This window comes from Trachypithecus francoisi, unplaced genomic scaffold (genome assembly GCF_009764315.1).
Source record: "Trachypithecus francoisi isolate TF-2019V2 unplaced genomic scaffold, Tfra_2.0 Lachesis_group2, whole genome shotgun sequence".
NCBI lineage: Eukaryota > Metazoa > Chordata > Mammalia > Primates > Cercopithecidae > Trachypithecus > Trachypithecus francoisi.
Genome location: NW_022681465.1, coordinates 55,649,909 through 55,672,668, shown reverse-complemented (window position 1 = coordinate 55,672,668; position 22,760 = coordinate 55,649,909). Strand labels below are relative to the sequence as shown.

General features: G+C 38.2%; 1 protein-coding gene and 1 pseudogene across 4 annotated transcripts in view; one reads left to right on the top strand and one right to left on the bottom strand.

The window, feature by feature from the left end:
* MSH3 (mutS homolog 3) overlaps positions 1–22,760 on the top strand; it is a 235,572-nt gene that overhangs the window by 85,887 nt on the left and 126,925 nt on the right. For all 4 annotated transcript variants that reach the window (XM_033179257.1, XM_033179256.1, XM_033179255.1 and 1 more), the window contains exons 11-12: positions 4,880–4,964; positions 7,605–7,714. In XM_033179257.1, the coding sequence (XP_033035148.1) occupies positions 4,880–4,964; positions 7,605–7,714 (195 nt within the window). The remainder of the gene's footprint in view (positions 1–4,879; positions 4,965–7,604; positions 7,715–22,760) is intronic.
* Positions 9,442–9,924, bottom strand: LOC117064971 (annotated as a pseudogene).

Sequence of the window (22,760 nt, the reverse complement as noted above, 5' to 3'; positions counted from 1 at the left end):
ATTACAAATCAATTGTAAGTGAATCTACAACCCTGAAGTTTTGTAATATAATACAATTTATGTTTTATAAATCACGTTAACTGCCAAAAAGACAAATGGTGAATTTATGAACTCTGAAAACTGTACATACAGAAACATTTTTAGCAATAGATTTCATGTGTTATATGGTAGTTTTTTGTCATTATTTCCATTTTAAAATGGTATTTAAATAAATTCTGTTCTCTTATTGCCCTTGTCTAAGTCAAAAAGATTGGTTTTCTTTTTATTTATTTATTTTTTTTAAGCAGGGTTAGAGTAATATAGAGTCAATTTCTCTGTCCAGCTTTTCGCAAAGATGTTTCCCTCCCATTATTGAGAGAAAAAAAAGCATGTATTATATTTTTGGTGTCTGAAATATTAATAAACTATTTTCCCATGTTATATATAAGATCTCTATGCAGGTTCACACAGCATGAATTCTAGCCAGACGTTGTTGGTGAGTTTCAAAGCACATAGAGTTTGTCTTCTTCCACAAGGATGAATAATTTAGAATTGCTTGAATGTTTCAGGTCAGTGATCAGATACTATTGGATACTTAAGGATGCTGGTAGATATAACCCTTAGTTCAAAAATATATATAATTCTAATGGAAATAGGTGCTAACAGAAGGAAATTTCATTTCTATTGGGAAGGAAGACTCCAACTCCAGAATACTTATAAATTTATACTTATAAATACTTATGAAATATATGGGAACTCCAGAAGCATGGTTAGTCCTTCTTGTAGTTGCTTGATAATTATTCTAGATGGGAATCAGTCTGATTTTTTTTTTTTTTTTGAGACTGAGTTTTGCTCTTGTTGCCCAGGCTGGAGTGCAATGGCGCAATCTTGGCTCACCGCAACCTCCGCCTCCCGGGTTCGGGCGATTCTTCTGCCTCAGCCTCCCGAGTAGCTGAGATTACAGGCATGCACTACCATGCCCGTCTAATTTTTTTGTATTTTTAGTAGAGACGGGGTTTCTCCATGTTGGTCGGGCTGGTATCGAACTCCTGACCTCAGGTGATCTGCCTGCCTCGGCCTCCCAAAGTGCTGGGATTACAGACGTGAGCCACCGTGCCCGGCGGGAATCAGTCTGATTTAAGATTGCCTAGTGGTTGATCTTTTATTAAAATCAATATAGATACCAATTTTAAAAAACTTACAGCATCTAATTTGAAATTTAGATTGCTTGTTTAGTAAGGGCAAAAAGAAAAAACAAAAACACACATAGCAAAAAGAAAACACAGAAAACACCCACAACGAACCAAATAAAAAATCACACACACAACACATTAATACTTACATTAATACCATTAATTAAAATAACCTATATCTTTGCTCTCTAAAGGTCTGGGGTTGTGAGCTAACTTAAAAACCAACTTGGTTGTTCACAGTTACTGGTTTCTTTTTGATATTGTAGATATTGGGTAATTATATGTAGATGAAGGCTGTAAGCCTTCTACCCCACCCGCTGTGTACCAGGTAGTGAGTTAATTCAAACTGAATTCTGCCAGTCATTTAGATACTTTTTAGCAAGCAGGCACAAAAACAGTGATGTAAACTCTTCTCTAGCTCTGTGAAATTCCAATTCTGTCTTTTTGGTATTCTGACCTTGTTGTTGTTTCAGTGGTTCACTGGAGGCATATGCAACATTATAATAGTGACAGTTCACTTTTAGTTGCAGTCAGGGAACAAACCCTGAGATAATGGGTAGAACAGGGGATGCTTTCAGAATCCTAAGCCTTAAAACACTATCCCTTAGGGTATGGACTGTTGGAGTTATAGGATTATTATACCCTGTTCATGTGAGGGAGGAGGCAACTGGGCAGTATTTCTGGACAGCCCACAAACTTCCATACCACAGTGAAAAATTATGTCTTACACATCTGTTGTTGACAGAAGATAAAGGCAGCTAGCTGAGATGCTTGTAGGAAAGGCTGCTAGATTGTGGTTTCTTGATTAGTCTCATGCCAACTGTTATGGCCTGAATGTTTGTGTCCTTCAAAATTCACATGTTGAAACCTAATCACTACTGTGGAGATATTAAGAAGGGCCCTTTTACTAAGTGATTAGGTTATGAGGGCAGAACGTTTGCAAATGGGAGTAATGCCCCTAACTTAATAGAAAAGACTTAAAGGAACTGTTTGCCCCTCCTCCATGTGAAGACACACAGAAGGTGCCATCTATGGAGACTGCGCCCTCACTAGACACCAAATCTGCTGGCACCTTGATCTTGGACTTGACATCTTCCAGAACTCTGAGCAATAAAATTCTGTTTACAGACTGCCCATTCTAAGGTATTCTGTTATAACCCAAATGAACAAAGATGCCAGCTAAGCACCCTTCTAGAGTCGATATCTGATTAGGCCACTAACATGTTAACTAGTCACTCCTAGGATGGACTTAGTTAAACCTAATTGTCAGAACAGCGAAAGTAAGGACTCATATCTAAACATATGGGTAACTGGTTAGATACCAACTCAGAGCCCAGGCTATCAGCCGAACTTCCAACTTAGATCTTTGACCATGAATTCAAGTGAGCTCTTGTCAGCTACATGGCCAATCACTGCCTAATTGTTTCTTCCTGTAAATAATGTTTTACATTTTATAACTATCTGGCTATTTAACAGACATTTCTGGAGCTTTGTGATTCAAAGGGAAAAAAATAAACCCAACCTGGTTTTCTCATAGGAAGATGGCAGACATTTGTAGAGCATCTACTGTCCGCTGAGCCCTACAGGTGTTACAAAATGAATTAAGACATAGTTCTTGCCTTCAGGGAGCTTAGATCTATTAAGGAAGGTAGAGGCACAACATAAAATGCTGTAATTCAAGACAAGTTAACTGCTACAAGAGGGAGAGAAAGGGCTGAACACCTGTTATCCTTCAGTTTTGGAGTTGCTTCCCTCTGAAAATCATTAACAGATTATCATTCTTTGGAAGCTAGCTCAAACCTGTCACAGATACATTACACCACCAAAGGACAGCATTCAGTTACTAGGCAACGTTCCTAATTTGAGGTAAAGTATTTCTCTTTTCCAGGGCTTTGGGGCCTTAGTCAAAGGAGTCATCTAGAAGTGAAGGAATCTTTTTTGGGTACTGGTTTTTCGGGCTCTGATTTTAGGTTCTCTAAAGTTCTGGGTGACGGCTTGTTTTCTTAACTCGGGAAACTGGGTGTTACCTAAAATTACAGCTGTGAGAAGGGTGGTTAGGTTTATAGTACAAACACTTACGCCTTTCTTTTGTTAAATAATTTAGTGACCTGCTGTTATTTTCCTTGCCTTTAAAAATAAGCTCTCAAGCCTGTAAGGGCTATTCACAGAAACATCTAAGGACTGGCTGATAAAGGAAATTGAATTACTGCATTAGTACTGCATTGATTAGTACTTCTTAACACGAATTGGAATTGTACATACATTTATTAGTCATGCTGTAGCTCATTCTCAAATCTTTTTGAAATTTATAGAAGTTCTAATTTGTTTTGGATAGATACAGGGACAATAAGGAGAGTGTGAATGCTTTAACTGAGTTTAAGGAAATAACTGTTTTATACCCACTAAATGTGGCCATGGTAATGTGTGTTTTTTTTCTTTTCTTTTGGAGACGGAGTCTCACTCTGTCGCCCGGGCTGGAGTGCAGTGGCACAATCTCGGCTCACTTAAACCTCCGCCTCCCGGGTTCAGGCGACTCTCCTGCCTCAGCCTCCCGAGTAGCTGGGACTACAGGCGTGTACCACTACGCCCCACTAATTTTTGTATTTTTCTTTTTTTCTTTTCTTTTCTTTTTTTTTTGAGGCGGAGTCTTGCTCGGTCGCCCGGGCTGGAGTGCAGTGGCCGGATCTCAGCTCACTGCAAGCTCCGCCTCCCGGGTTTACGCCATTCTCCTGCCTCAGCCTCCCGAGTAGCTGGGACTACAGGCGCCCGCCACCTCGCCCGGCTAGTTTTTTGTATTTTTTAGTAGAGATGGGGTTTCACCGTGTTAGCCAGGATGGTCTCGATCTCCTGACCTCGTGATCCACCCGTCTCGGCCTTGCAAAGTGCTGGGATTACAGACGTGAGCCACTGTGCCCGGCCACATGTGTGTTGTTAATTTCTGAGAAAATAACACTTGTTGCATATGTTAGAATCTTTTTTTTTTCTTTTTGCCGAGATGTAGACTCGCTCTGTCTCCCAGGTTGGAGTGCAGTGGCGTGATCTCAGCTCACTGCAATCTCCACCTCCCGTGTTCAAGCGATTCTTGTGCCTCAGCCTCCTGAGCAGCTGGGTGGTGTGTACCACCATGCCTGGCTAATTTTTATATTTTTTAGTAGAAACGAGGTTTCGCCATGTTGGCCAGGCTGGTTTCAAACTCCTCACCTCAGGTGATCGGCCTGCCTCGGCCTCCCAAAGTGCTGGGATTACAGGTGTGAGCCACTGCGCCTGGCTTAGAATCTTGATTAAAAGTATTTATCAAGATGATCTCGTGCTAAAGAATAAGGAGGACAGTTTTAAGTATCTTGACATATTTTTCTAGCTCATCACACAGCTTTTCATGAAGATGTGACCATTGTACTTGCTAATCAAGACCATGTTTGGTTCTATTCCTAGAGCAAAACCAAAACAAAATGTTGTTACCATTACTTCCCTTTCCTGTTCTTGTTTTTCGTGTTAGAGTAACTATCCTTGTCTTGCATCAATCTACTTAACAGCACCAGTGTTAATGGAATACAACAGTCTGATGAATTTTCATTTTGCTTCCTTTATTTGATTTCCTATCAGAATGCTAATGTTTGCCGTAATGTAGCCGTAATGTTTCTAGTTCCTGAATTAATTTTTTATTTATGCATTTACAGCTAGTCTAATTATATTTGATTCTTTTACAGGAATTTTAAACAGCTATCAAGTAAAATGGAATTTATGACAATTAATGGAACAACATTAAGGAATCTGGAAATCCTACAGAATCAGGTCAGGCAACCATGAGGACTAGTTTATTATAAATGGTTTTGGAAAAAACTTCTGAGTAAGGCAGCAGTCTGTTTTTAGAGATGCAGGTGAAAATGTAGTATCTTTAGCTGACTGCACTATTAATTGATAACTGTAGCACTTTTTGGAGAATGAACTGTACATAATACTTCTCTGGGGTTTTTTGGGGGAATGATAGAGCTGTCCTTTTTAATGACTGAGGGGCATGCTTATCCTGACAATTTCTGTAACGTCATTTCTATATCAAGTAGTTTTTTGGAAAGGCATTGTCACTGAAAATTAATATGAAGTGGATTTTTTTTTTTTGTCTACTTGGTTATATTTTTTCTATATACCTTTAACTTTGTGTTGAAAAGTTTGCAGTCTTATTTCATTATTCAGGTTATAAAACAGGTTTCTGGGATATTCATTTTGACTGTAAGATTTGTAACATTTCAGTTCACAAACTTTTTTTTTCTTCTTCTTTGAGACGGAGTATCGCTCTGTCGGCCAGGCTGGATTGAGTGAAGGGACGTGATACTGGCTCACTGCAACCTCTGCCTCCTGGGTTCAAGTGATTCTTCTGCCTCAGCCTCCCGAGTAGCTGGGATTACAGGCACTCACCACCACGCCTGACTAATTTTTGTATTTTTAGTAGAGACGGGGTTTTGCTATGTTGGCCAGGCTGGTCTTGAACTCTTGACCTCAGGTGATCCACCTGCCTTGGCCTCCCAAAGTCCTAGGATTACAGGCGTGAGCCAATGCACCCGGCCTCAGTTCACAAACTTTCATTGTTTATTTGTCCTTTGTTGATGAATTAGGAAGATAATGGGGAGATTAAAGTTATTGCTTTCATTTATTAAACTATCACTTGGGAAGATGAGATATTGTATTATAAAATTAATGTTATCTTAACAAAGTCATAAAGATAAAAAGCAACCCCACATCATTTGATTAAGTAGTGGAGAATCATCTGAACCATCTGAGTCAAAGGAGTTAAAATTCTTCAGAAATATTTATTACTGTTGCAAATTAAAGTAAACACTGAATTTATTCCCCTGACCCCTGAATCTGCATATTACTAACTAGTTTATCTCAATTTCTTCCTGTTCCAGTCTGTTCTAGTATTCTGAGTTCAGATGTATTTTTGTTCAGTAACATTTTTATCTTGTCATCATCCAAAAGCTGAAAATCTGTCCTGCAGGTCTCTCTCATCAACTCTGTAGCCATCTCCATGATAGGAAATAAGTAATAGGAATAAAGAGACATTTCTTGGCTGAAGGAGTGCTCACAGTCAGCCTGCAGCCAGCCGTGGCATTGTAAGCGTTCCTTGCTTCTGCGCATCTTCCCTGTTCAAATCCTACTACAACAGAGTCAGTTCTGAAATCAAATTCCTAAGGCAGAAATCATCTAGAATCAAAATACCCTTCAAAATTCCTTCCTTTATTGGGGCTTGCACCATTTTAGAAGCAGAAGCTGAGAATTAACATCTTCTGCTTGTCTTTGTACCTCAGCTTCACCCCGACCCACCCCCAACCTTTCCAAGGAGCAATGGAAAGAGGTGCAGGGTAGGAGTTGGGTGTCAGCGAGAACAAAGATATAATAGGACACATGTCTCTCGCACCTCTCTTGTCTGAGCCTGCTTCTCCAGGGGTGTCAAGGAATTGCCCTCCTTACGGGACCCTTTACTCCAGTCAGGCCAGTCAAGCTCTGGTCTCAGGAGTAGTACTGCTCCTGATCTGAACTGCCCTCCTCAGCCTGTCCAGCCATCCTCAGAGGAACCTTTGTGACCTTTTACCTTCTCTGTGTTCTCTGCATTGAAATCCTGAGACCTGAGAGCTTATGTCACACCTTTTCTAGTTGATTGCTGGCAGGTGGCATTGTGTCCTAATTATGAGTCTTTTTCCAACTTGGCTATGAGCACTCTGAGGGCAGGACCATGTCCTTGCTATGTTCAGCACATAGGAGGTACTCTGGAAGTAGCTACTTACAGAGGAGAAGGAAAAAAGACAAGACAAAAAAACCCAGCTCAAGTGGAAACAGCCATTTTAGGTCTCAAGATTTAAATGTCTCAGTGGGCTTTGTAATACTACTGTGAAACCTTGGTTAAAATTAATTATGTCTAGTAAATTGTGATTTTTTTTGTAAGGACCCAAATTTTAAATTTCTAGGGATTTAGTAAAACAAACTAAAATAAAATCCTTCCTGGGTAAATAACTAGAGTGCAGTGCAGGTTCATATCTATCTCCAGCACCTTGTTCAGTGTTGTCGTGAGAGCGTTGGTTTATAAAATGGTAACTGAAAAACCAAAGGAAAATTAAATCATCTTCACTATATTGCATTTCCCAAGGCAGGAAAGTGTGCAATTATATTTTAAAGATGCTTGAATAAGCATACATTTCAAAATAATCTTCTGAATAATTTATTCTTAGGTAACCAAAAACTACAAACGATCCCTTTTCTGTGTAAAATATCAGTCCTTCATTCTGTATGTATGTATTCATCTGTCAAACATTAAATGAACACCTGTTATAAGCCACATTGTGGTAGGTATATATGACATTTAGAATCGGGGTATATGAAATAACCATTTGGCACAAATAATTCTCTAGTTAATAAAGCTTGTTTTCTGGTCTTTCTTAGACTGATATGAAAACCAAAGGAAGTTTGCTGTGGGTTTTAGACCACACTAAAACTTCATTTGGGAGACGGAAGTTAAAGAAGTGGGTGACCCAGCCACTCCTTAAATTAAGGTAAAGGGAATCCTTTTTGGGGTGTTTAATCTGAAATTATAAAATTGTGAAATGAAAGGCATCTCTTAAAACCAAGGTTACCATTATTTCTAAGAACACAGTTTTAAATTGGGTAACATTTTATTTTGTAACTGAGCAATAGACTGGCTGTCTAGTATTACAGGGATTTTTTTTCCCATTCTCGTGAATGAGCCTGCTTGCAGATTGGCAGACATAGGGCATTGTCCAAGGATAGTGAGGAGAGATGCGTTTTGTGGAGGACTTTGAAGGCTAGGCTGAGGAGTTGATAGCCAGAGGGAGTTCATTCAGTGATTCTGAGCATGGGGCTGATATGATCAGAGCTGGGCTTGTGTGCAGGAGGGGACTGAGTGGTAGTGGTGGTGGGGTCAAGTTAGCAAGTTCAGGGAGAGGTGCCGAGAACCTGAGCTACAGCGGTAGCAGCAGGGAGTCCAAAAGAGGGGTTAGGTGTGAAATGCTTAGAAGAGTAAAGTGAGTAAACTTGGAGCTCCCTAAGGGAAGATACTTGAATCCAGTGCCTAACATACAGTGATATCCAAGATTGTCTGCCTGTTGGAATCACCTGGGATGCGTCACAAAATACTGATACCTGTGTCCAGCCCCCGCAGATTGTGATTTAACTGGTCTCCAGCATGACCAGGGAGTTGAGATTTAAATTTTACCCAGATGATTCTGATATGCAGATAAATGTGGAGATTCTGACCTAGAACAGTGCCTGGCACTTAGTAGTTTATGTTTATGTTATGTTTATTGAATTAAAACTGTTACTTATTGCACACTTTCTATTTACTGGTGTTTAATACTCAAAATCACCTTCTGAGATAGGTCCTTGAAATGAGGAAACAGATTCAGAGAGCTTCACTAACTTGCTCAGTGTTTCACAGCTGATAGAGATAAATATCAGATTTAAAACCAGCGTTGACTCCAGAGACCTTAGCAGGAACAAGCCATTATCCTGAATAGTTACACCTCTGGCTGGACCAGAGTGAATATGGTGTGGTGGTGAAGAGAACTGCTATGTGTTGGCTCTGTCAACTGAGTGAGTCACTCCCACTAATCCTCAATGTTCTCACCTTTGACATGGTGGAACACCTCATCACAGCATTGCTGTAAGGAATGAAATTTTGAGCTCTTTATCTCACACCACACAGTACGCTAGGAGCTTTATGAGCATTGTCTCTTTTAAACTGCATGGCAGCCTCACTACGCAGATGCTGTTATTAGCCCCATGTTACTCTGTGATTAATAAATAGTCACTATCTTCAAGAAAGGATTGCAGATGTTAATGTTGGTCATAGGCTTGAAGACACTGTTTCAGGTTTTGCTGTTGTTTTCTTCTTTTTCTTTTGCAAGTTGTTTTATTTACAGTGTCAACTTTAAAAGGTCACTAAAGTTAACTGAACAATAATCTAGGCAGACATCACTTTATAAAAAAAGAGGGAAAGCTCAAAATGCCGCTTTCTATAGAGAACCCACAGGACAGTTTTATTCAGGGCAAAGAAAAAAGAAACTTGATCATACTATGAGAAACTCAGCCATAGGTTTGAAATCTGTACTCACACCACACATTCACTGAGGATAATATTCTGCTCACACGATTGATTTGCTGCTGTGTTTCTCTGCTCTTTGTCTGATATTAACAATTATAAACAGAGCAGGGCAGCTAGTATTTGGAATAATCCTTACAGTGTGACGGCATCAAGGACATTTCACTTCTGTTCATACCACTGGTTCTCTTGGCGTACCTAGGTTTCCTTTTCTTCAGTAAAGTCATTTTTGATATTGGAGGTCTTGCAAATCTTCTCAGGACTTTTCTCCTTGATCATATTGGCAACAGTCTTGCGTGTAACATCAAGCAAACCTTTGATGTCTAAGTAGTTTGCAGGCAGAGGAAGTACAGAAAGTATTCCTTGATCAACTTTCAGGAATTCTTGGTCCTAAGGAGGGATCTCCTCTGTTCGTTTTCTTTGTTTGCATCATCCTTGGGAGGAGGAGGTCCATTTTTGTGGTGGGTGCACCACCAAATGACCTTTTAAAAATATTGCTACGTTGACATTTGTTAGAGGAGCTGCATCATTATCTCCATCATCCATTCTCAAGTCTTCCAACATGGTCTTGATAGTCACAGATTGTTTGGCAATTTCCACATCAAATATCTCCCCATCAGAACTCAGCACCTTAATTGACGGCATGGTGTTCAAGCTTAAGGAAACCACTGGCCAGAGGCTCATGAGAGCAGGGCGGCGTCAGCAAAGAAGAGGAAGGCAGAGGACAAGGACACTCAAGACACTGTTTGGATGACGATAATTACCAAATCTTTTCAGATTTAGTGGGTCACTCCGATTTCTTAGCCGTAAAGACCTTAAGACATGGGAAACTGGTGAGATAAAGAAGAAATCCTGAAAATGGAAATATTTCCTTTAGTTCAACATTCTAATGAAATAAGCAGACCTCGGAGAGCAAACGCAGACAAGATGGCTTTCTGTGGACAACAGTGTAAGGGATGCAGCATTGTGGCTGCTGGAAAGGCTGCCTAAACATCTACTACAATTCTTACTGTGTTTTTGCTTACTTGTTTCAGCAGAGATAGACTCACTAGCAGACTTTTCCATGTAAATTAAAATTTTTTATTTCCAATGTTAAATTTCCTTTCTTTTGTGTACCCAGGATTAATTTGAGATTTTAAATCCACTAGACCATGTTGTCTGTTGTTAAGGGCCGAATCAAGTATCTCTGGGGATCCTACCTTCCCAGAAAGGCAGAGAGAAAATATGCCAGGCATTCAACACTGATGTTTTCAAGTATGAACTTTTCACTGACCTAACATTGATGTTAGCTAAAAACAAACACATGAAACTTTTCTTTGCCCTTTTATTTTAGGTCATGGTTTTTAAACTTTTATCCTCCTAATCTATTAAAATCTATTTCAAAAGAATTCCAGTTTAATTTTAATGGCACTTGCCACTTATTCCAAACAAATACCTGGAGAGAATCTGCTGATTAGTCAGTGGCTCAGCTTTATAATTAGTCATGTACCACATGACAGCATTTTGGTCCTTGGGGGAATTGCATATACAGAGGTGTTTTCTCTGTTCAGAAATGTTTAGACACACAAACACTTACCATTGTGTTACAGTAGCCTACAGTATTTAGTAGAGTAACATGCTGTCCAGGTTTTAGCCTAGGAGCACTATACTGTACCATATAGCCTAGGTGTGCAGTGGGCTATACTATCTAATTTTATGTAACTATATGCTCTGTACTGTCCATAGAATGACAAAATTGCCTAACGATGCATTTTCCAGAATGTATCCCCATCATTTAGTGAGGAGTGATGGTGGTGGTGTTTATACTAACGTAAGTGCTTTGCCGATCACATCAGTGGCTCATCCAGACTAATATTCTGTCCCTGACATTGACAACCAAAGGTAAGTTTAGGGTCTGGTTTTATTCTACAGTGAGATCATAGAACAATAATGGATGACGAGGGAATTTAGCAAAATAATGCAGATCTCCCCAGGTTCTGCAAGATCCCGTTGTTTGTCAGTCATCCATGAATTCTCCTAAATCCCTTAAACTCCTCTTTGTATTTTTGTCTTGTTCTGGCTCTTAAGGGCAAACACAAAGTTCATAAGTCTAGGACCAAGCATTCAAGTTTCAGAAGACTTTCCACTGCCATCACCTTTTATTCCATGAAATGGTCTCTTTGGTGCAAAATTTTACTAGTGACTTTTAGGAAGTAAAAATGGTTTTTACTTTATACTTATTGACTGATTCAGAGAGTTCACTTGATTATTGAGGCTAGATTTTACTGTACTGATATCACATTCACTTTCGTAAATAGGTTATTTTTTCTTATGTGTTCTCACCTGTATTTTTTATCAGTTCTGCTAATTTTAGGCAAGAAGATTCTTCAATGTAGTGTTTTTTTTTTTTTAATGAGTGTCACATTGGCATGCCATTATTCTTAAGGCCTTTTAAAATTAAATAGATTATATTGAATTCATTTTTTTGAGCTTCTGTCTTTGGACTTCTTTCAGTTGATATAGTCTAGTCAATCTTTTGTTTATACACACACACACACACCCCCACACCCACCCATATATATGTCATTGGTTTTATCAAAAAGCCTGAAAATGCAGATTCTGCTTGTAAATATTGGTAGAGGAGAAAAAAAGAAAACCGTGAGATGAGTCTGTGTACCAGACTCATTGGTGGGATATATGAGATGAGTCTCTAAAATGTTGAGTGAAGCAAAATAATTGGTTTCCAAGGCAGATTTGTTTATCTTAGAGGTATTCTACTTTCAGTAGCATACTATATATTTTAAAAATAAAAATAAATTCAGTTTCTTTCATGAGTACCTCTTCTTCTGCCTGTACTTTACATTTTTTAATTTAAAAAGTTTATAAAGTTTTATCGTTAATTGACAAATAATTGTATATATTTGCATTAGTCAGGGCTCTCTAGAGAGAGAGGACTAATAGGATAGATGTATATAAGGAGTATTGACTTACATGATCACAAGGTGAAGTCCCATCATAGGCTGTCTGCAAGCTGAGGGGCAAGGAAGCCAGTCTGAACCCCAAAACCTCAAAAGTAGGGATGCCAACAGTGCAGGCTTCAGTTTGTCACCAAAGGGCGGAGTCCTGGCAAACCACTGGTAGGTCCAAGAGTCCAAAAACTGAAGAACTGAGAGTCTGATGTTCAAGGGCAGGAAGCATCCAGCATGGGAGAAAAATGGAGGCTGCAAGACTTAGCCAGTCTAGTCCTTCCAAGTTTCTCTGCCTGCTTTTATCCTAGCTACACTGGCAGCTGATTAGATGGTGCCCACCCAAACTGAGTGTGGGTCTGCCTCTCCTAGTCCACTAAATGTTAATCTCCTTTGGCAACACCCTCACAGATACACCCAGGAACAATGCTTTGCATCCTTCAACCCAATCAAGTTGACACTCAGTATTAACCATCACAACATTTATGGGGTATAATGTGATATTTCATTACATATATACACTATAGAATGATCAAATCAGGCTAATTAATATATCTGTCACCTCAAACATTTATCATTTCTTTTGGTGAGAACATTTAAAATCCTCTTTTAGCTATTTTGACACATATGCAATGCATTAACTGTAGTCACCATACTATGCAGTAGATCACCAGAACTTGTTCTTCTTGTTTGTTTAGACAAAACTTTGCACCAGTTGACCAGCATCTCCCTTTTCCCCATCTACCCTCTCCCCAGCCTCTGATAACCACCAATCTGATCTCTACTTCTATGAGTTTGACTTTATTAGATTTTACATATAAGTGAGATCATACAGTATTTCTCTGTCTGTGCCTGGCTTATTTCATTTTGCGTTATGTCCTCTAGGTTCATCCATACTGTCAAAAATGACAGAATTTCCTGCTTTTTTAAAAGGCTGAATAGTATTCCAAAGTATGTATGTGTGTGTGTGTGTGTGTGTGTGTGCACACGTGTATCACATTTAAAAAATCTGTTCATCTATTGGTGGACACTTTGGCTGTTTCCATATCTTGAGAATTGTGAATAATGTGGCAGTGAACATAGGGAGTACAGATATCTCTTCAACATACTGATTTCAATTCCTTTGGATATATACCCAGAAGTGTAGTTGCTGGATCATATGGTAATTCTAGTTTTAGTTTTTTGAGGAACTTCCATACTGTTTTACAAAGTGACTGTACTGATTTATAATACCACCAGCAGTGGACAAGGGTTCCCTTTTCTCCACATCTTTACCCATACTTGATATCTTTCATCTTTTTTAATAATAACTAATCTGAAAGGAGTGAGGTGACATTTCATTGTGGTTTTAATTAGCATTTCTCTGATTGGAGATGTTGAGCATTGTTTCATTTATCTATTGGCATGAATATGCCAATATGAAACATTTATCATTGTTTCATTTATCATCTGTATATCTTTTGAAAAATGTCTATTCCGATCTTTTGCCCATTTTTAAGTAGGGTTATTTGTTTTCTTGTTATTGAGTAGTTTGAGTTCCCTGTATATTTGGGATATTAGCCCCTTATCCAGTGTTTGATTTGCAAATATTTTCTCCTAGTCTCTGGTTTGTCTGTTTACTCTGTTCACTGTTTCCTTGCTATGCAGGAGATTTTTAGTTTGATGCAATCCCATTTGTCTGTTTTTGCTTTTGTTGTCTATGGTTTGGTTCCTGAGCATCCCAAAGCTTTTTCTCAAGTCTTTGCTCTTGTTAGTCTTTTTACTTCGTGGTCTCTCTTTGTAGAATATTATTCTGTTTCACTTTAATCTTTATAGGGTTAACTACTTATACTTGAGATCTCAGCTTAAAACATTATATTACTATCTTTGAAGAGGTTTTATTTGACCTCCTAATCTAAATTATGTTCCTTGTATCACTCATTGATAGCATACAGGGTTTATCATGATTGTTACCTGTGCTTACTTAATATGTATGAGGGGTCTTACATTATCTGTACAAGGGGTCTTCAGAAAGTTCATGGAAAATGCATATTATGAAAAAACTTTGCATAGATTTCAAAAAAATTTGGCACCAAAATAAACTCATACTAACTTGTTAGAGCATGTCTGAATAGGATGTAGTTTGAGGCATTAACAGGGATAAGATATCAGTTTGAAAAGAGCTTCTATCAGAACAACATGAATTCTGCTAAAAAAGCAAGAACAAACATCATATTTATGGTGAAGCTTGGGTGGAAGAGTGGTGAAATCATTAATGCTTTATGAAAAGTTTCATGAGACCTCAAAATTAACACCACACATCTACAACCATCTGATTTTCGACAAACCTGATACAAACAAGCAAAGGGGAAAGGGTTCTCTATATGATAAATGTTGCTGGGAAGACTAGTTAGCCGGAGACTAAAAGTCCAAGATCAAAGGCATCAGTAGGGTTGGTTCCTTCTGAGGCCTATCAGGGAGAATCTGTTCCAGTCCTCTCTCCTAGCTGCTGGTGGTGTGCTGGCACTCTTTGGCATCCCTTGGCTTGTAGATGTAGCTCCTTGATCTCTGCCTTAATGGTTAAATGGTGTGCTTGCTGTATGTATGTCTCTTCACACAGTGTTTTTTAATAAGGACATGGTCATACTGGATTAGGGGTCTACCCTACTGCAGAATGACCTCATCTTAATAATTCCATCTACAATTACCCTATTTCCAAATAAGATAACATTTTGAGGTACTGGGGTAAAGACTTCAGCATATCTTTTTGGGGGCACACAATTCAACCCAAAACAAATAGGCCCACTATTTCCAAATTTTCTTCCTTTTGGCACAAGTAGACTGATTGTACTCATCTCTTTACTAGAAACAAGTGTTTTGATTATTATTTAAATGTTTTGCGCATCTATTCAACATCCGATGTGAGGTTGTAGAAAACCATTGAATTTTGTAAAATTGCCAATCTTGTGCAATTTTGTGTTTGTAGTACAGTTCTCTGAAAAGTTATTCTCTTATCTTTGACAAATATCCTGGACAGTATCTGTCCAGGTGAAGGTATGTATGCGAAGTGTTACATTAATTTTAGAGATGAAAAAGAAACGTTTATATATATTTAAAAATAAAGGAAAATGCCTAGGAAGAAAGGAGCAGAGGTCTGAATCTAAGATTCGAAGAGAGAAAAGTAGCCAAGGTGGAATGGGAGAAGAGCTGAGGTCTAAGAGGTAAGACGTGTTCTCTGGGAACATGTCTTTGTATAGGACAAGCAGAGGACTTAAAGCTCTGAGGGATCAAGGGAGTAGAAAGAAAATGTCAGGCTAGTGAACTAATCTCTAACTGTGCTTTATTTTTTATCTGTATTTTTTTCAACTATCTTCAGAGATAGTGATTCTATTTTAGAGATAAGAAAAACTAAGTCTCAGTTTTTTCCAAGATCATCCAGCCAAGCACGTAGGGACCCTTTTGAAAGCATAGCTTTGGAGTTAATGATACTTCAGCTTGAGTTCTGATTCCCTTTTGTCACTTTGGAGAAGTTATGAATTTGTATATACCTCAGTTTCTTCACCTGTAAAATGGGAATTAACTACCTACCTCATTGTGTTGTTGTGAGGACCAAATGAGACAGTGTATGTAAAAGGATTAGTGTGGTTCCTCATAACAATTTTTTGGTCAAGAAGATAGCCATGGTCTTTAGCATACCAAAAAATTGAAAGCAGTGTAATTATTAGTAGGGAAGGGGAAAATAAATTGTCTGGTTATATATCAGAATATTATGCAGCAGTTAAAATGAATGAGTTAAGTCTACATGTATCAACATGGATAAATCTCAAAAAAAATGTTATAAAAGAACACATAAATGATACCACTTATTTAAATTTTGTCACACACACCGTTTAGGGGTTCAAACAGAAGTGATGTTTTCTCATCACATGGGCAGTCAGGACAATAATAACTTCTGGGAAGTGAGAAAAGGGATAGAGATATAAGTAGGCTGGTGTTTTACATGTATTTGCAATATTTCATTTTTTAAAAAGTATACAGAAAATACACACACATGAATTTTTTACATTGTACTGCTATTGGACTTTCACTAGCATCATAATCAGGTGAAAATGAGACCCATGCACATCTGTCTGGAAAGCCCATGCTGAACTTGAGAGCATCTGTTTTCCAGCACATCTTGCATTAGAAGACGGCCATCAGATGACCAAGGCTTCCAGGGATGGCAGGGAGAAGGCTGGGTGCTTGCACTGTCAGTTTGTAGGATCTGCCCAGGTCATTTCTTTACCTAAATCTGGTACTTGCCTGTGTTTTCTTTTGCCTGTAGCTACCGCCAAGAATGTAGGGAGACTTTGCAAGGACTACTGGTGAGTAGGTAGAGTCTTTTATATGGGCCTCCTCTCAAAATAATATAACCATGAACAATTGAGGAATGTTTTTTATGGTCCCTTTTATTTAATGCTCTAAACTTGACTAAGTTCTGGGAACTGAGGAAGCTCAACCTCACGTTCTGATTGACTAAGTACATGCTAATGTGATCGTTAACACAAAAAACAGTGCATTGGTTAGGGAAGCTAGCTGTTAACACAAAGACCCCAGAAAGTCTAATGACTCTAAAGGTGTGAAAGTTAATTTATTCTTTTTTTTTCTTTGCGTAAACAATCCATGGCCTTTCCAGATTGGGGGTGGGGTGAGACTCTCATCACATAGGCAGTTAGGAACCCCAGAGGCTCTTCAGTCTTAAACATGTGGCTTCCAACGTCATCTTGGCAGCCAGTAGAAGGAGAAAGAACAGGGAGGTTGTAGGTTTATGGCTTTTATGTAAGGCAGGCCTTGCATTGGCACATAGCTCTTCTGCCTAAATCTGATTATAAGCAGAAGAACGCATTCCGATGGTCACACCTTACTGCACGGGGGCTAACAAATGTCTGCCTGTTTTTCAAGGAGTAGGAAGAAATGTTGAGTGAATACCTAGCAGTCTATTGCCGGAGATGGTTTTTGTTGTTTCAATTCCATTGTACATTCTTCTTAGCATTTAAAAATTATTTGAACTTTTGAACGGTAATACCTTCACATACTTTAAAAGTTTAAAAATGTGAAAAGGGCGGGCGCCTGTAGTCCCAGCTACTCGGGAGGCTGAGACAGGAGAATGGCATAAACCCGGGAGGCGGAGCTTGCAGTGAGCTGAGATCCGGCCACTGCACTCCAGTCCGGGCGACAGAGCGAGACTCCGCCTCAAAAAAAAAAAAAAAAAAAAAAAAAAAATGTGAAAAGTTACACAGTAAAATGTTTGCTTATCATTCCTGCCCCACGTCTGCCCAGATCCCACTAAGTAATCATGGTTATTACTTTGTCATGTATACTTCCAGAAACACTTTGTTTAAAAAAGCAAATATGAATTATATATATATATATATATATATGTGAGAAATCTCTTCCTCCCTTATTACATAGATGAAGCCGTAATATACCCAGAACTTTGTACTTGGCTGTTTTCCCTTAGTAGTATAAGATAGTTATTTTGAGTTTTGTATTACTCAGTCTCAATGACAAGGTGGTGTTCCCAGCCTCAGGGAATTTCTAATCTAGTCTGGTCAAGGTATAATCTACTAGTAAGGAGAAGGAGATGTGAGTAGTGGAAGCTTTTGTACTAAAATCAAGTACTTACCTGTTACTCACTCTGTAACTCAATACCAGAATTAGAGCAAATGAGTAATACCTTTATAAGTCAAATTAGATTTTTAGAAAACTGCTTCAGGAAATTAGGCATGCTAAGATAATTCTTGGTGTTTAAATCACGTAAATTAAAATTAAGGGAATAGCAAATGGTTTACGTTAGGAAATAGATCTTTGGCTACATTTTTGCATGACTTTCTGATGCACTAAGTACATTTTAGTGGTCAATGTTCTCTACATTAAATGGCTTTTGTTTTGGTAAACTCATATGTTTGGAGTATTAATGGTTGTATTTCTAATTTGTTACCGTGGCCCAAATGATGAAGTAATAGAATGTTAACATATTTCCTTCCACTTAACATTTAATTTGGATTAATGAAACTAAATGTCAGTTTTAACTCTGGAACTTCTTAAAATGAACTACACTGGGAAGCCCTCTGTATTCTTTGTGGTTTCCCGTGCTCCATGAGCCACCAACAGAGTGTTCACCTGCAGTGACTCTGGTTTACTCAGCCCCCGGGGATGCATTACTACTTGGAAATGGGAAGGGAGAGTAGCATATGGTGCGTAATTGAGAGCTGTGTTTGGTTGGGATTGACCTGGTGCCCCTTTCGTCTGCTGGGTTGAATGAGAGTTTAAAGGAGGAACTGCTGCTGCTAAGAACGAAGTGAACCCAAGTGCCTCTTACCCAAATGTTTGTCCCAACTGTCAGTGCATAGGGATTAACTAACATCCAGGAACTTTTAGCTGGCCTCTGCTTTGTTCTTCAGCATTAGGACCTTCAGTGAGCTCTAGACCTGCACAAATGACCTGCAGCAAATAGGGCAGCTTTCATTTGGGCTGAGGAAGAGGAATATCGGAAAGAATGAGGAGAAGGAGATAAATATCTTTTCTTTCTTGGCCCTTCCTGCTTTATCTTTCTCCATCTTTATGCCTTTATTAATGAGGATTTTCCAAATATCTCTCTTCAAAAATGCCATAAGAAGATTTCATTTTCTTTGGTTTTAATATCATAAAATATCTCCCTATGTGAAATAGCTAGATATGCTGGATCAAGCATAACAAATATCCCTTGAGGACATTGCTGAATCTGTATTTAAAACATAAGGGGAAAACTCGGAACAGATGGGAAAAGAACTGGAAATGGAAGTGAATTGACTACTGCAGTTGCCCTCTGGGCTCCTGCAGATCTTGGTAATCAAAAGGATTGGGGTTCAGTTGCCTTGTGGGAGACAGGAGACAGGGCCTTGGGTCCATTTAAGTTAGGGATACTATAGTAATGTGAGACACTCAAAGGACTATGGTCTCAGTAGAGAGGTGACAAATGTGTCTCAACCTGTTCTTACCTGAGGAAAATGTTTCTAAGAATTCTTAACCACAGGTCCTCCCTCATAGATTTTCAGTTTCAATTTATACTCTGTGTGGTCTGGCAATTTCCAAGCTGTGAAACTTATTTAAAACAGTCTGATTGTATTCACGTAAATCACCAAGTTAAAAAAAAATACAAAGTAGAATAAAAAATATGAGCATAGAAAATAAATACTATCAAAGGGGCTCAGACTGATTTAAAAAGGAACCACATAGAATTCTTTAAAACTGAATGGACTAAAGAACTCATTCATGTAACCAAAAACCATCTCTGCTACAAAAACTATTGAAATTAAAAAAAGAATGACTTAAGTAAGAATGGATCTTATACTCCAAAAAGAAAGAAAGAAAACAACAATAAAAAAGCAGTATATGGGTTAAACAAGAATAGGGGAAATGACTGAAATGCAAGATAATACCTGAAGAAATTACCTAGAATGTAGCATAGGGTGGCAATGTCAGGCCTTCAGTGTTGCTTCTCTGGATTTTTGAAACAGCTTTCTAACTGGTATTCCTGCTACTGTTCTTATGTGCATCCAAACTATTAGCCTTGGATCCCAGCTCCTGTGGTCACATTTTCAAACCTTCACCCTCCATTTTCCATTCATCTTTTATAGACAATAGCTAATCTTTTATTCAATAGCTACCCCCAGGAAATCCTCCCTGATCCTAAAACTGCATTTGTTCATTAGATGCTCCTGGCCTGTGTTCCCATTGTATCTAGATCCTAACCCAGTTATAATCTTTTTACATTGTTATCATTAATGCTTTTTTAAAAGTTTTACTATTCATCAATAGAGTGTAAATTCTTTGTAGACTAGCAAGGCTCTCTTGTTAACAATTATAGCCCTAAGGTCTACCACTTTGTACAATTAGTACTTTGTAAGCACTCAGTAATTGTTCATTGAATGTAAGAATGAACAGTATATGTGAAAGGTGAAGCTAGATAGGTCTAATGATGCTTAGATCCTAGGAAAGGGCTTATGGTTCATGTTTCTGACGGGAGATTATTTAGGTAGTTTGTTTAACCATTTCATATGACCAGTGTGTTAATGTCTGAATTTAATTTACTCATTCTGTGTCGTCTTTAAAGCCAAACTTTTCAGTAAAATGAAACCAAACAAAAATACACCCCCAGCAGTTTGTATTTCAGCTCCCCAACCCCACCAGATAACCTTTTTTAAAACATTTTTTGTTTGTGGGTATACAGTAGGTATATATATTAAGGGTATATGAGATATTGTGATGCCGGCATACAATGTATAATAATCACATCAGGGTAAATGGGGTATCCATCACCTCAAGCATTTGCCATTTCTTTGTGTTACAGATATTCCCATTATACTCTTTTAGTTATTTTTAAATGTACAATAAATTGTTGGCTGTAGTCACCCTGTTGCACTATCAAATACTAGATCTTATTCAACATATCTAACTATACAAAATTATCTTAAGTTTGAATTATAGAGACGTTTACACAGGAGCAAGCAGTAGGTACTGACACCATCACTGACAATAGCTATAGGTCACACTCTGTGTTTCTAAGTGACAGCCACACACAGTAGATACGTCACCACCTAGTGTATCTTCAAATGTGAAGGACTCCAGTGACACTCACTTTTAGTCCTTGCATCTTTGGTAGTAAAGATGAATCTTTGTCATCCCCAGGACCTCGTCTTTTTGTTTGTTTGGTATATGGAATGAAAGGACTCAGGTGCCTTCTTTCAGTTATTTAAGTTGTATAGTAAGATCAACTGTAGAATACTATCAGGCATCTTGGAATAATATCTTTATCATCATCCAATTGATGCTTCTTCCAGTTTTGTTTCCTGTTGCTGTCACTCAATCTCTGTCATTAATTGCACTAAAATAATAATTCTCTATTGTGTCCTGACATATTGTTTTGTTACAATTATTTGGAAGGTCTTGTTACTACTGCACATTAAACAGCAATTCTAAGGTATGTGAATTGTTTAATTTTAAAAAGTGTAGTCATTCTTGCTTATTTCCATTCTGATCTTCATATAGGAGTTAAAGATGGAGTTATAGCTAACCGCAGTGATGAGAAATTCGTGGTGAACAGTGCCACATACCCTTTCACTCTCTCCTTGCCCATTTAGACCTCCATAATTATTAATCGTTATAGTGTGCTTTCTCAATGCAACCTACTGTCCAGTCTCAGCACAGCGAGTACTTCAGATCATTACTGCTTGTCAGGTTTAGCCCTCAAGATGCCAGGACTAGCTTTCCTTATATAATTCCCACTTGTTCACTTTGCACAAAATACCTGTTTACGTATCTATGCCCTAAGGTTTGTCCACACGTAGTTATTTCTGAGCTCATATTTTGGGTGCTATTTATCCCTCTTCCGTGCTGTTCTTTGTGGTGTCTACTAAACAAAACTTGTAACGATGTGGTAACAGTAAACATTTATGAGTGGTTCTCATGATGTAGCAGGTACTGCATTAAGTACCTGACATGTATTATTTCATTGAATTCTTATACTAACACCAAGAGTTAGGGCCCATTGCTCTTCTCATTTTATAGGTGGAGAAACTAGGGCAAGGCTTAATTGGTAAACGGCAGAGCCTGGGTTTGAATCAAGGCCACCTGACTTCTGAGCCCAAATTGTTAACCTCTGAGGTAGCCCTTAAAGAAGGTTGGGTTAAAACCAAACTGATTGATAGTGAACATACTGCTTTTGCCTATGTTGGCACTGGCTAGAATAAAAACCTTTTCCTTTATGTTTTCCCAGATTCCGAACCAACTTGGCCTAACCTTTCAAGTCTCTAAGAAATTTATAGTTTTATATCTATTAAAAAAGTCTTCTGGTAGACTTCATAAATATGACTTAGATTTTTATTAAACTCTGTTGCTCGTGTCTTTCTATATCTCAGAAAACCTTTAATTTTTGAGACAGTAGCTATTTGTGTAGGCTGTCTTATACGTTCACAGATGGCATTATTTTATCAGTCCTCAAACCATCTGTAGCATCAACTTAGTCTATTCCAATTGGTGTCATCTTTCATTTATGCAGGAGTGAGTTATTAAAGTAAAATTTTCTATTTGTATAACATTTTGGGTAAATGTTAGAGTAAAACATTGGTTTATTTTATCACAACAATCCTTTGCAAAGAAAATTTATTTTTTCCAACTCATCTTGATTTACTTTATATGTAGTCTTTGGAATGAAATTGAATCAAATAACTGTTTATTGAGCACAAATTGTTATCTTGAAATGTAAGGATAAGAAATGACCCCTGTGTTCACTGAATTTATAGTCTTGTAGGAAAGACAGTGAAGTAGTAAATTCCCATTGAAGAAGAAATACAATTATGATTACCATTAGGAGAAGAGAAAAGATAGTAGTATGGGAAATGATAGTAAAGGGATTAAGTCTGGTCTGGTGAATCTAGAAAGGCCTTTCAGGGGAAGAGTGGGTAGGAGTTGGCCAGACGAAGTGTAGCTGATGGGTGGTAGGGAAGAGGAAAATAACATTGTAGGCAAAACAAGCAG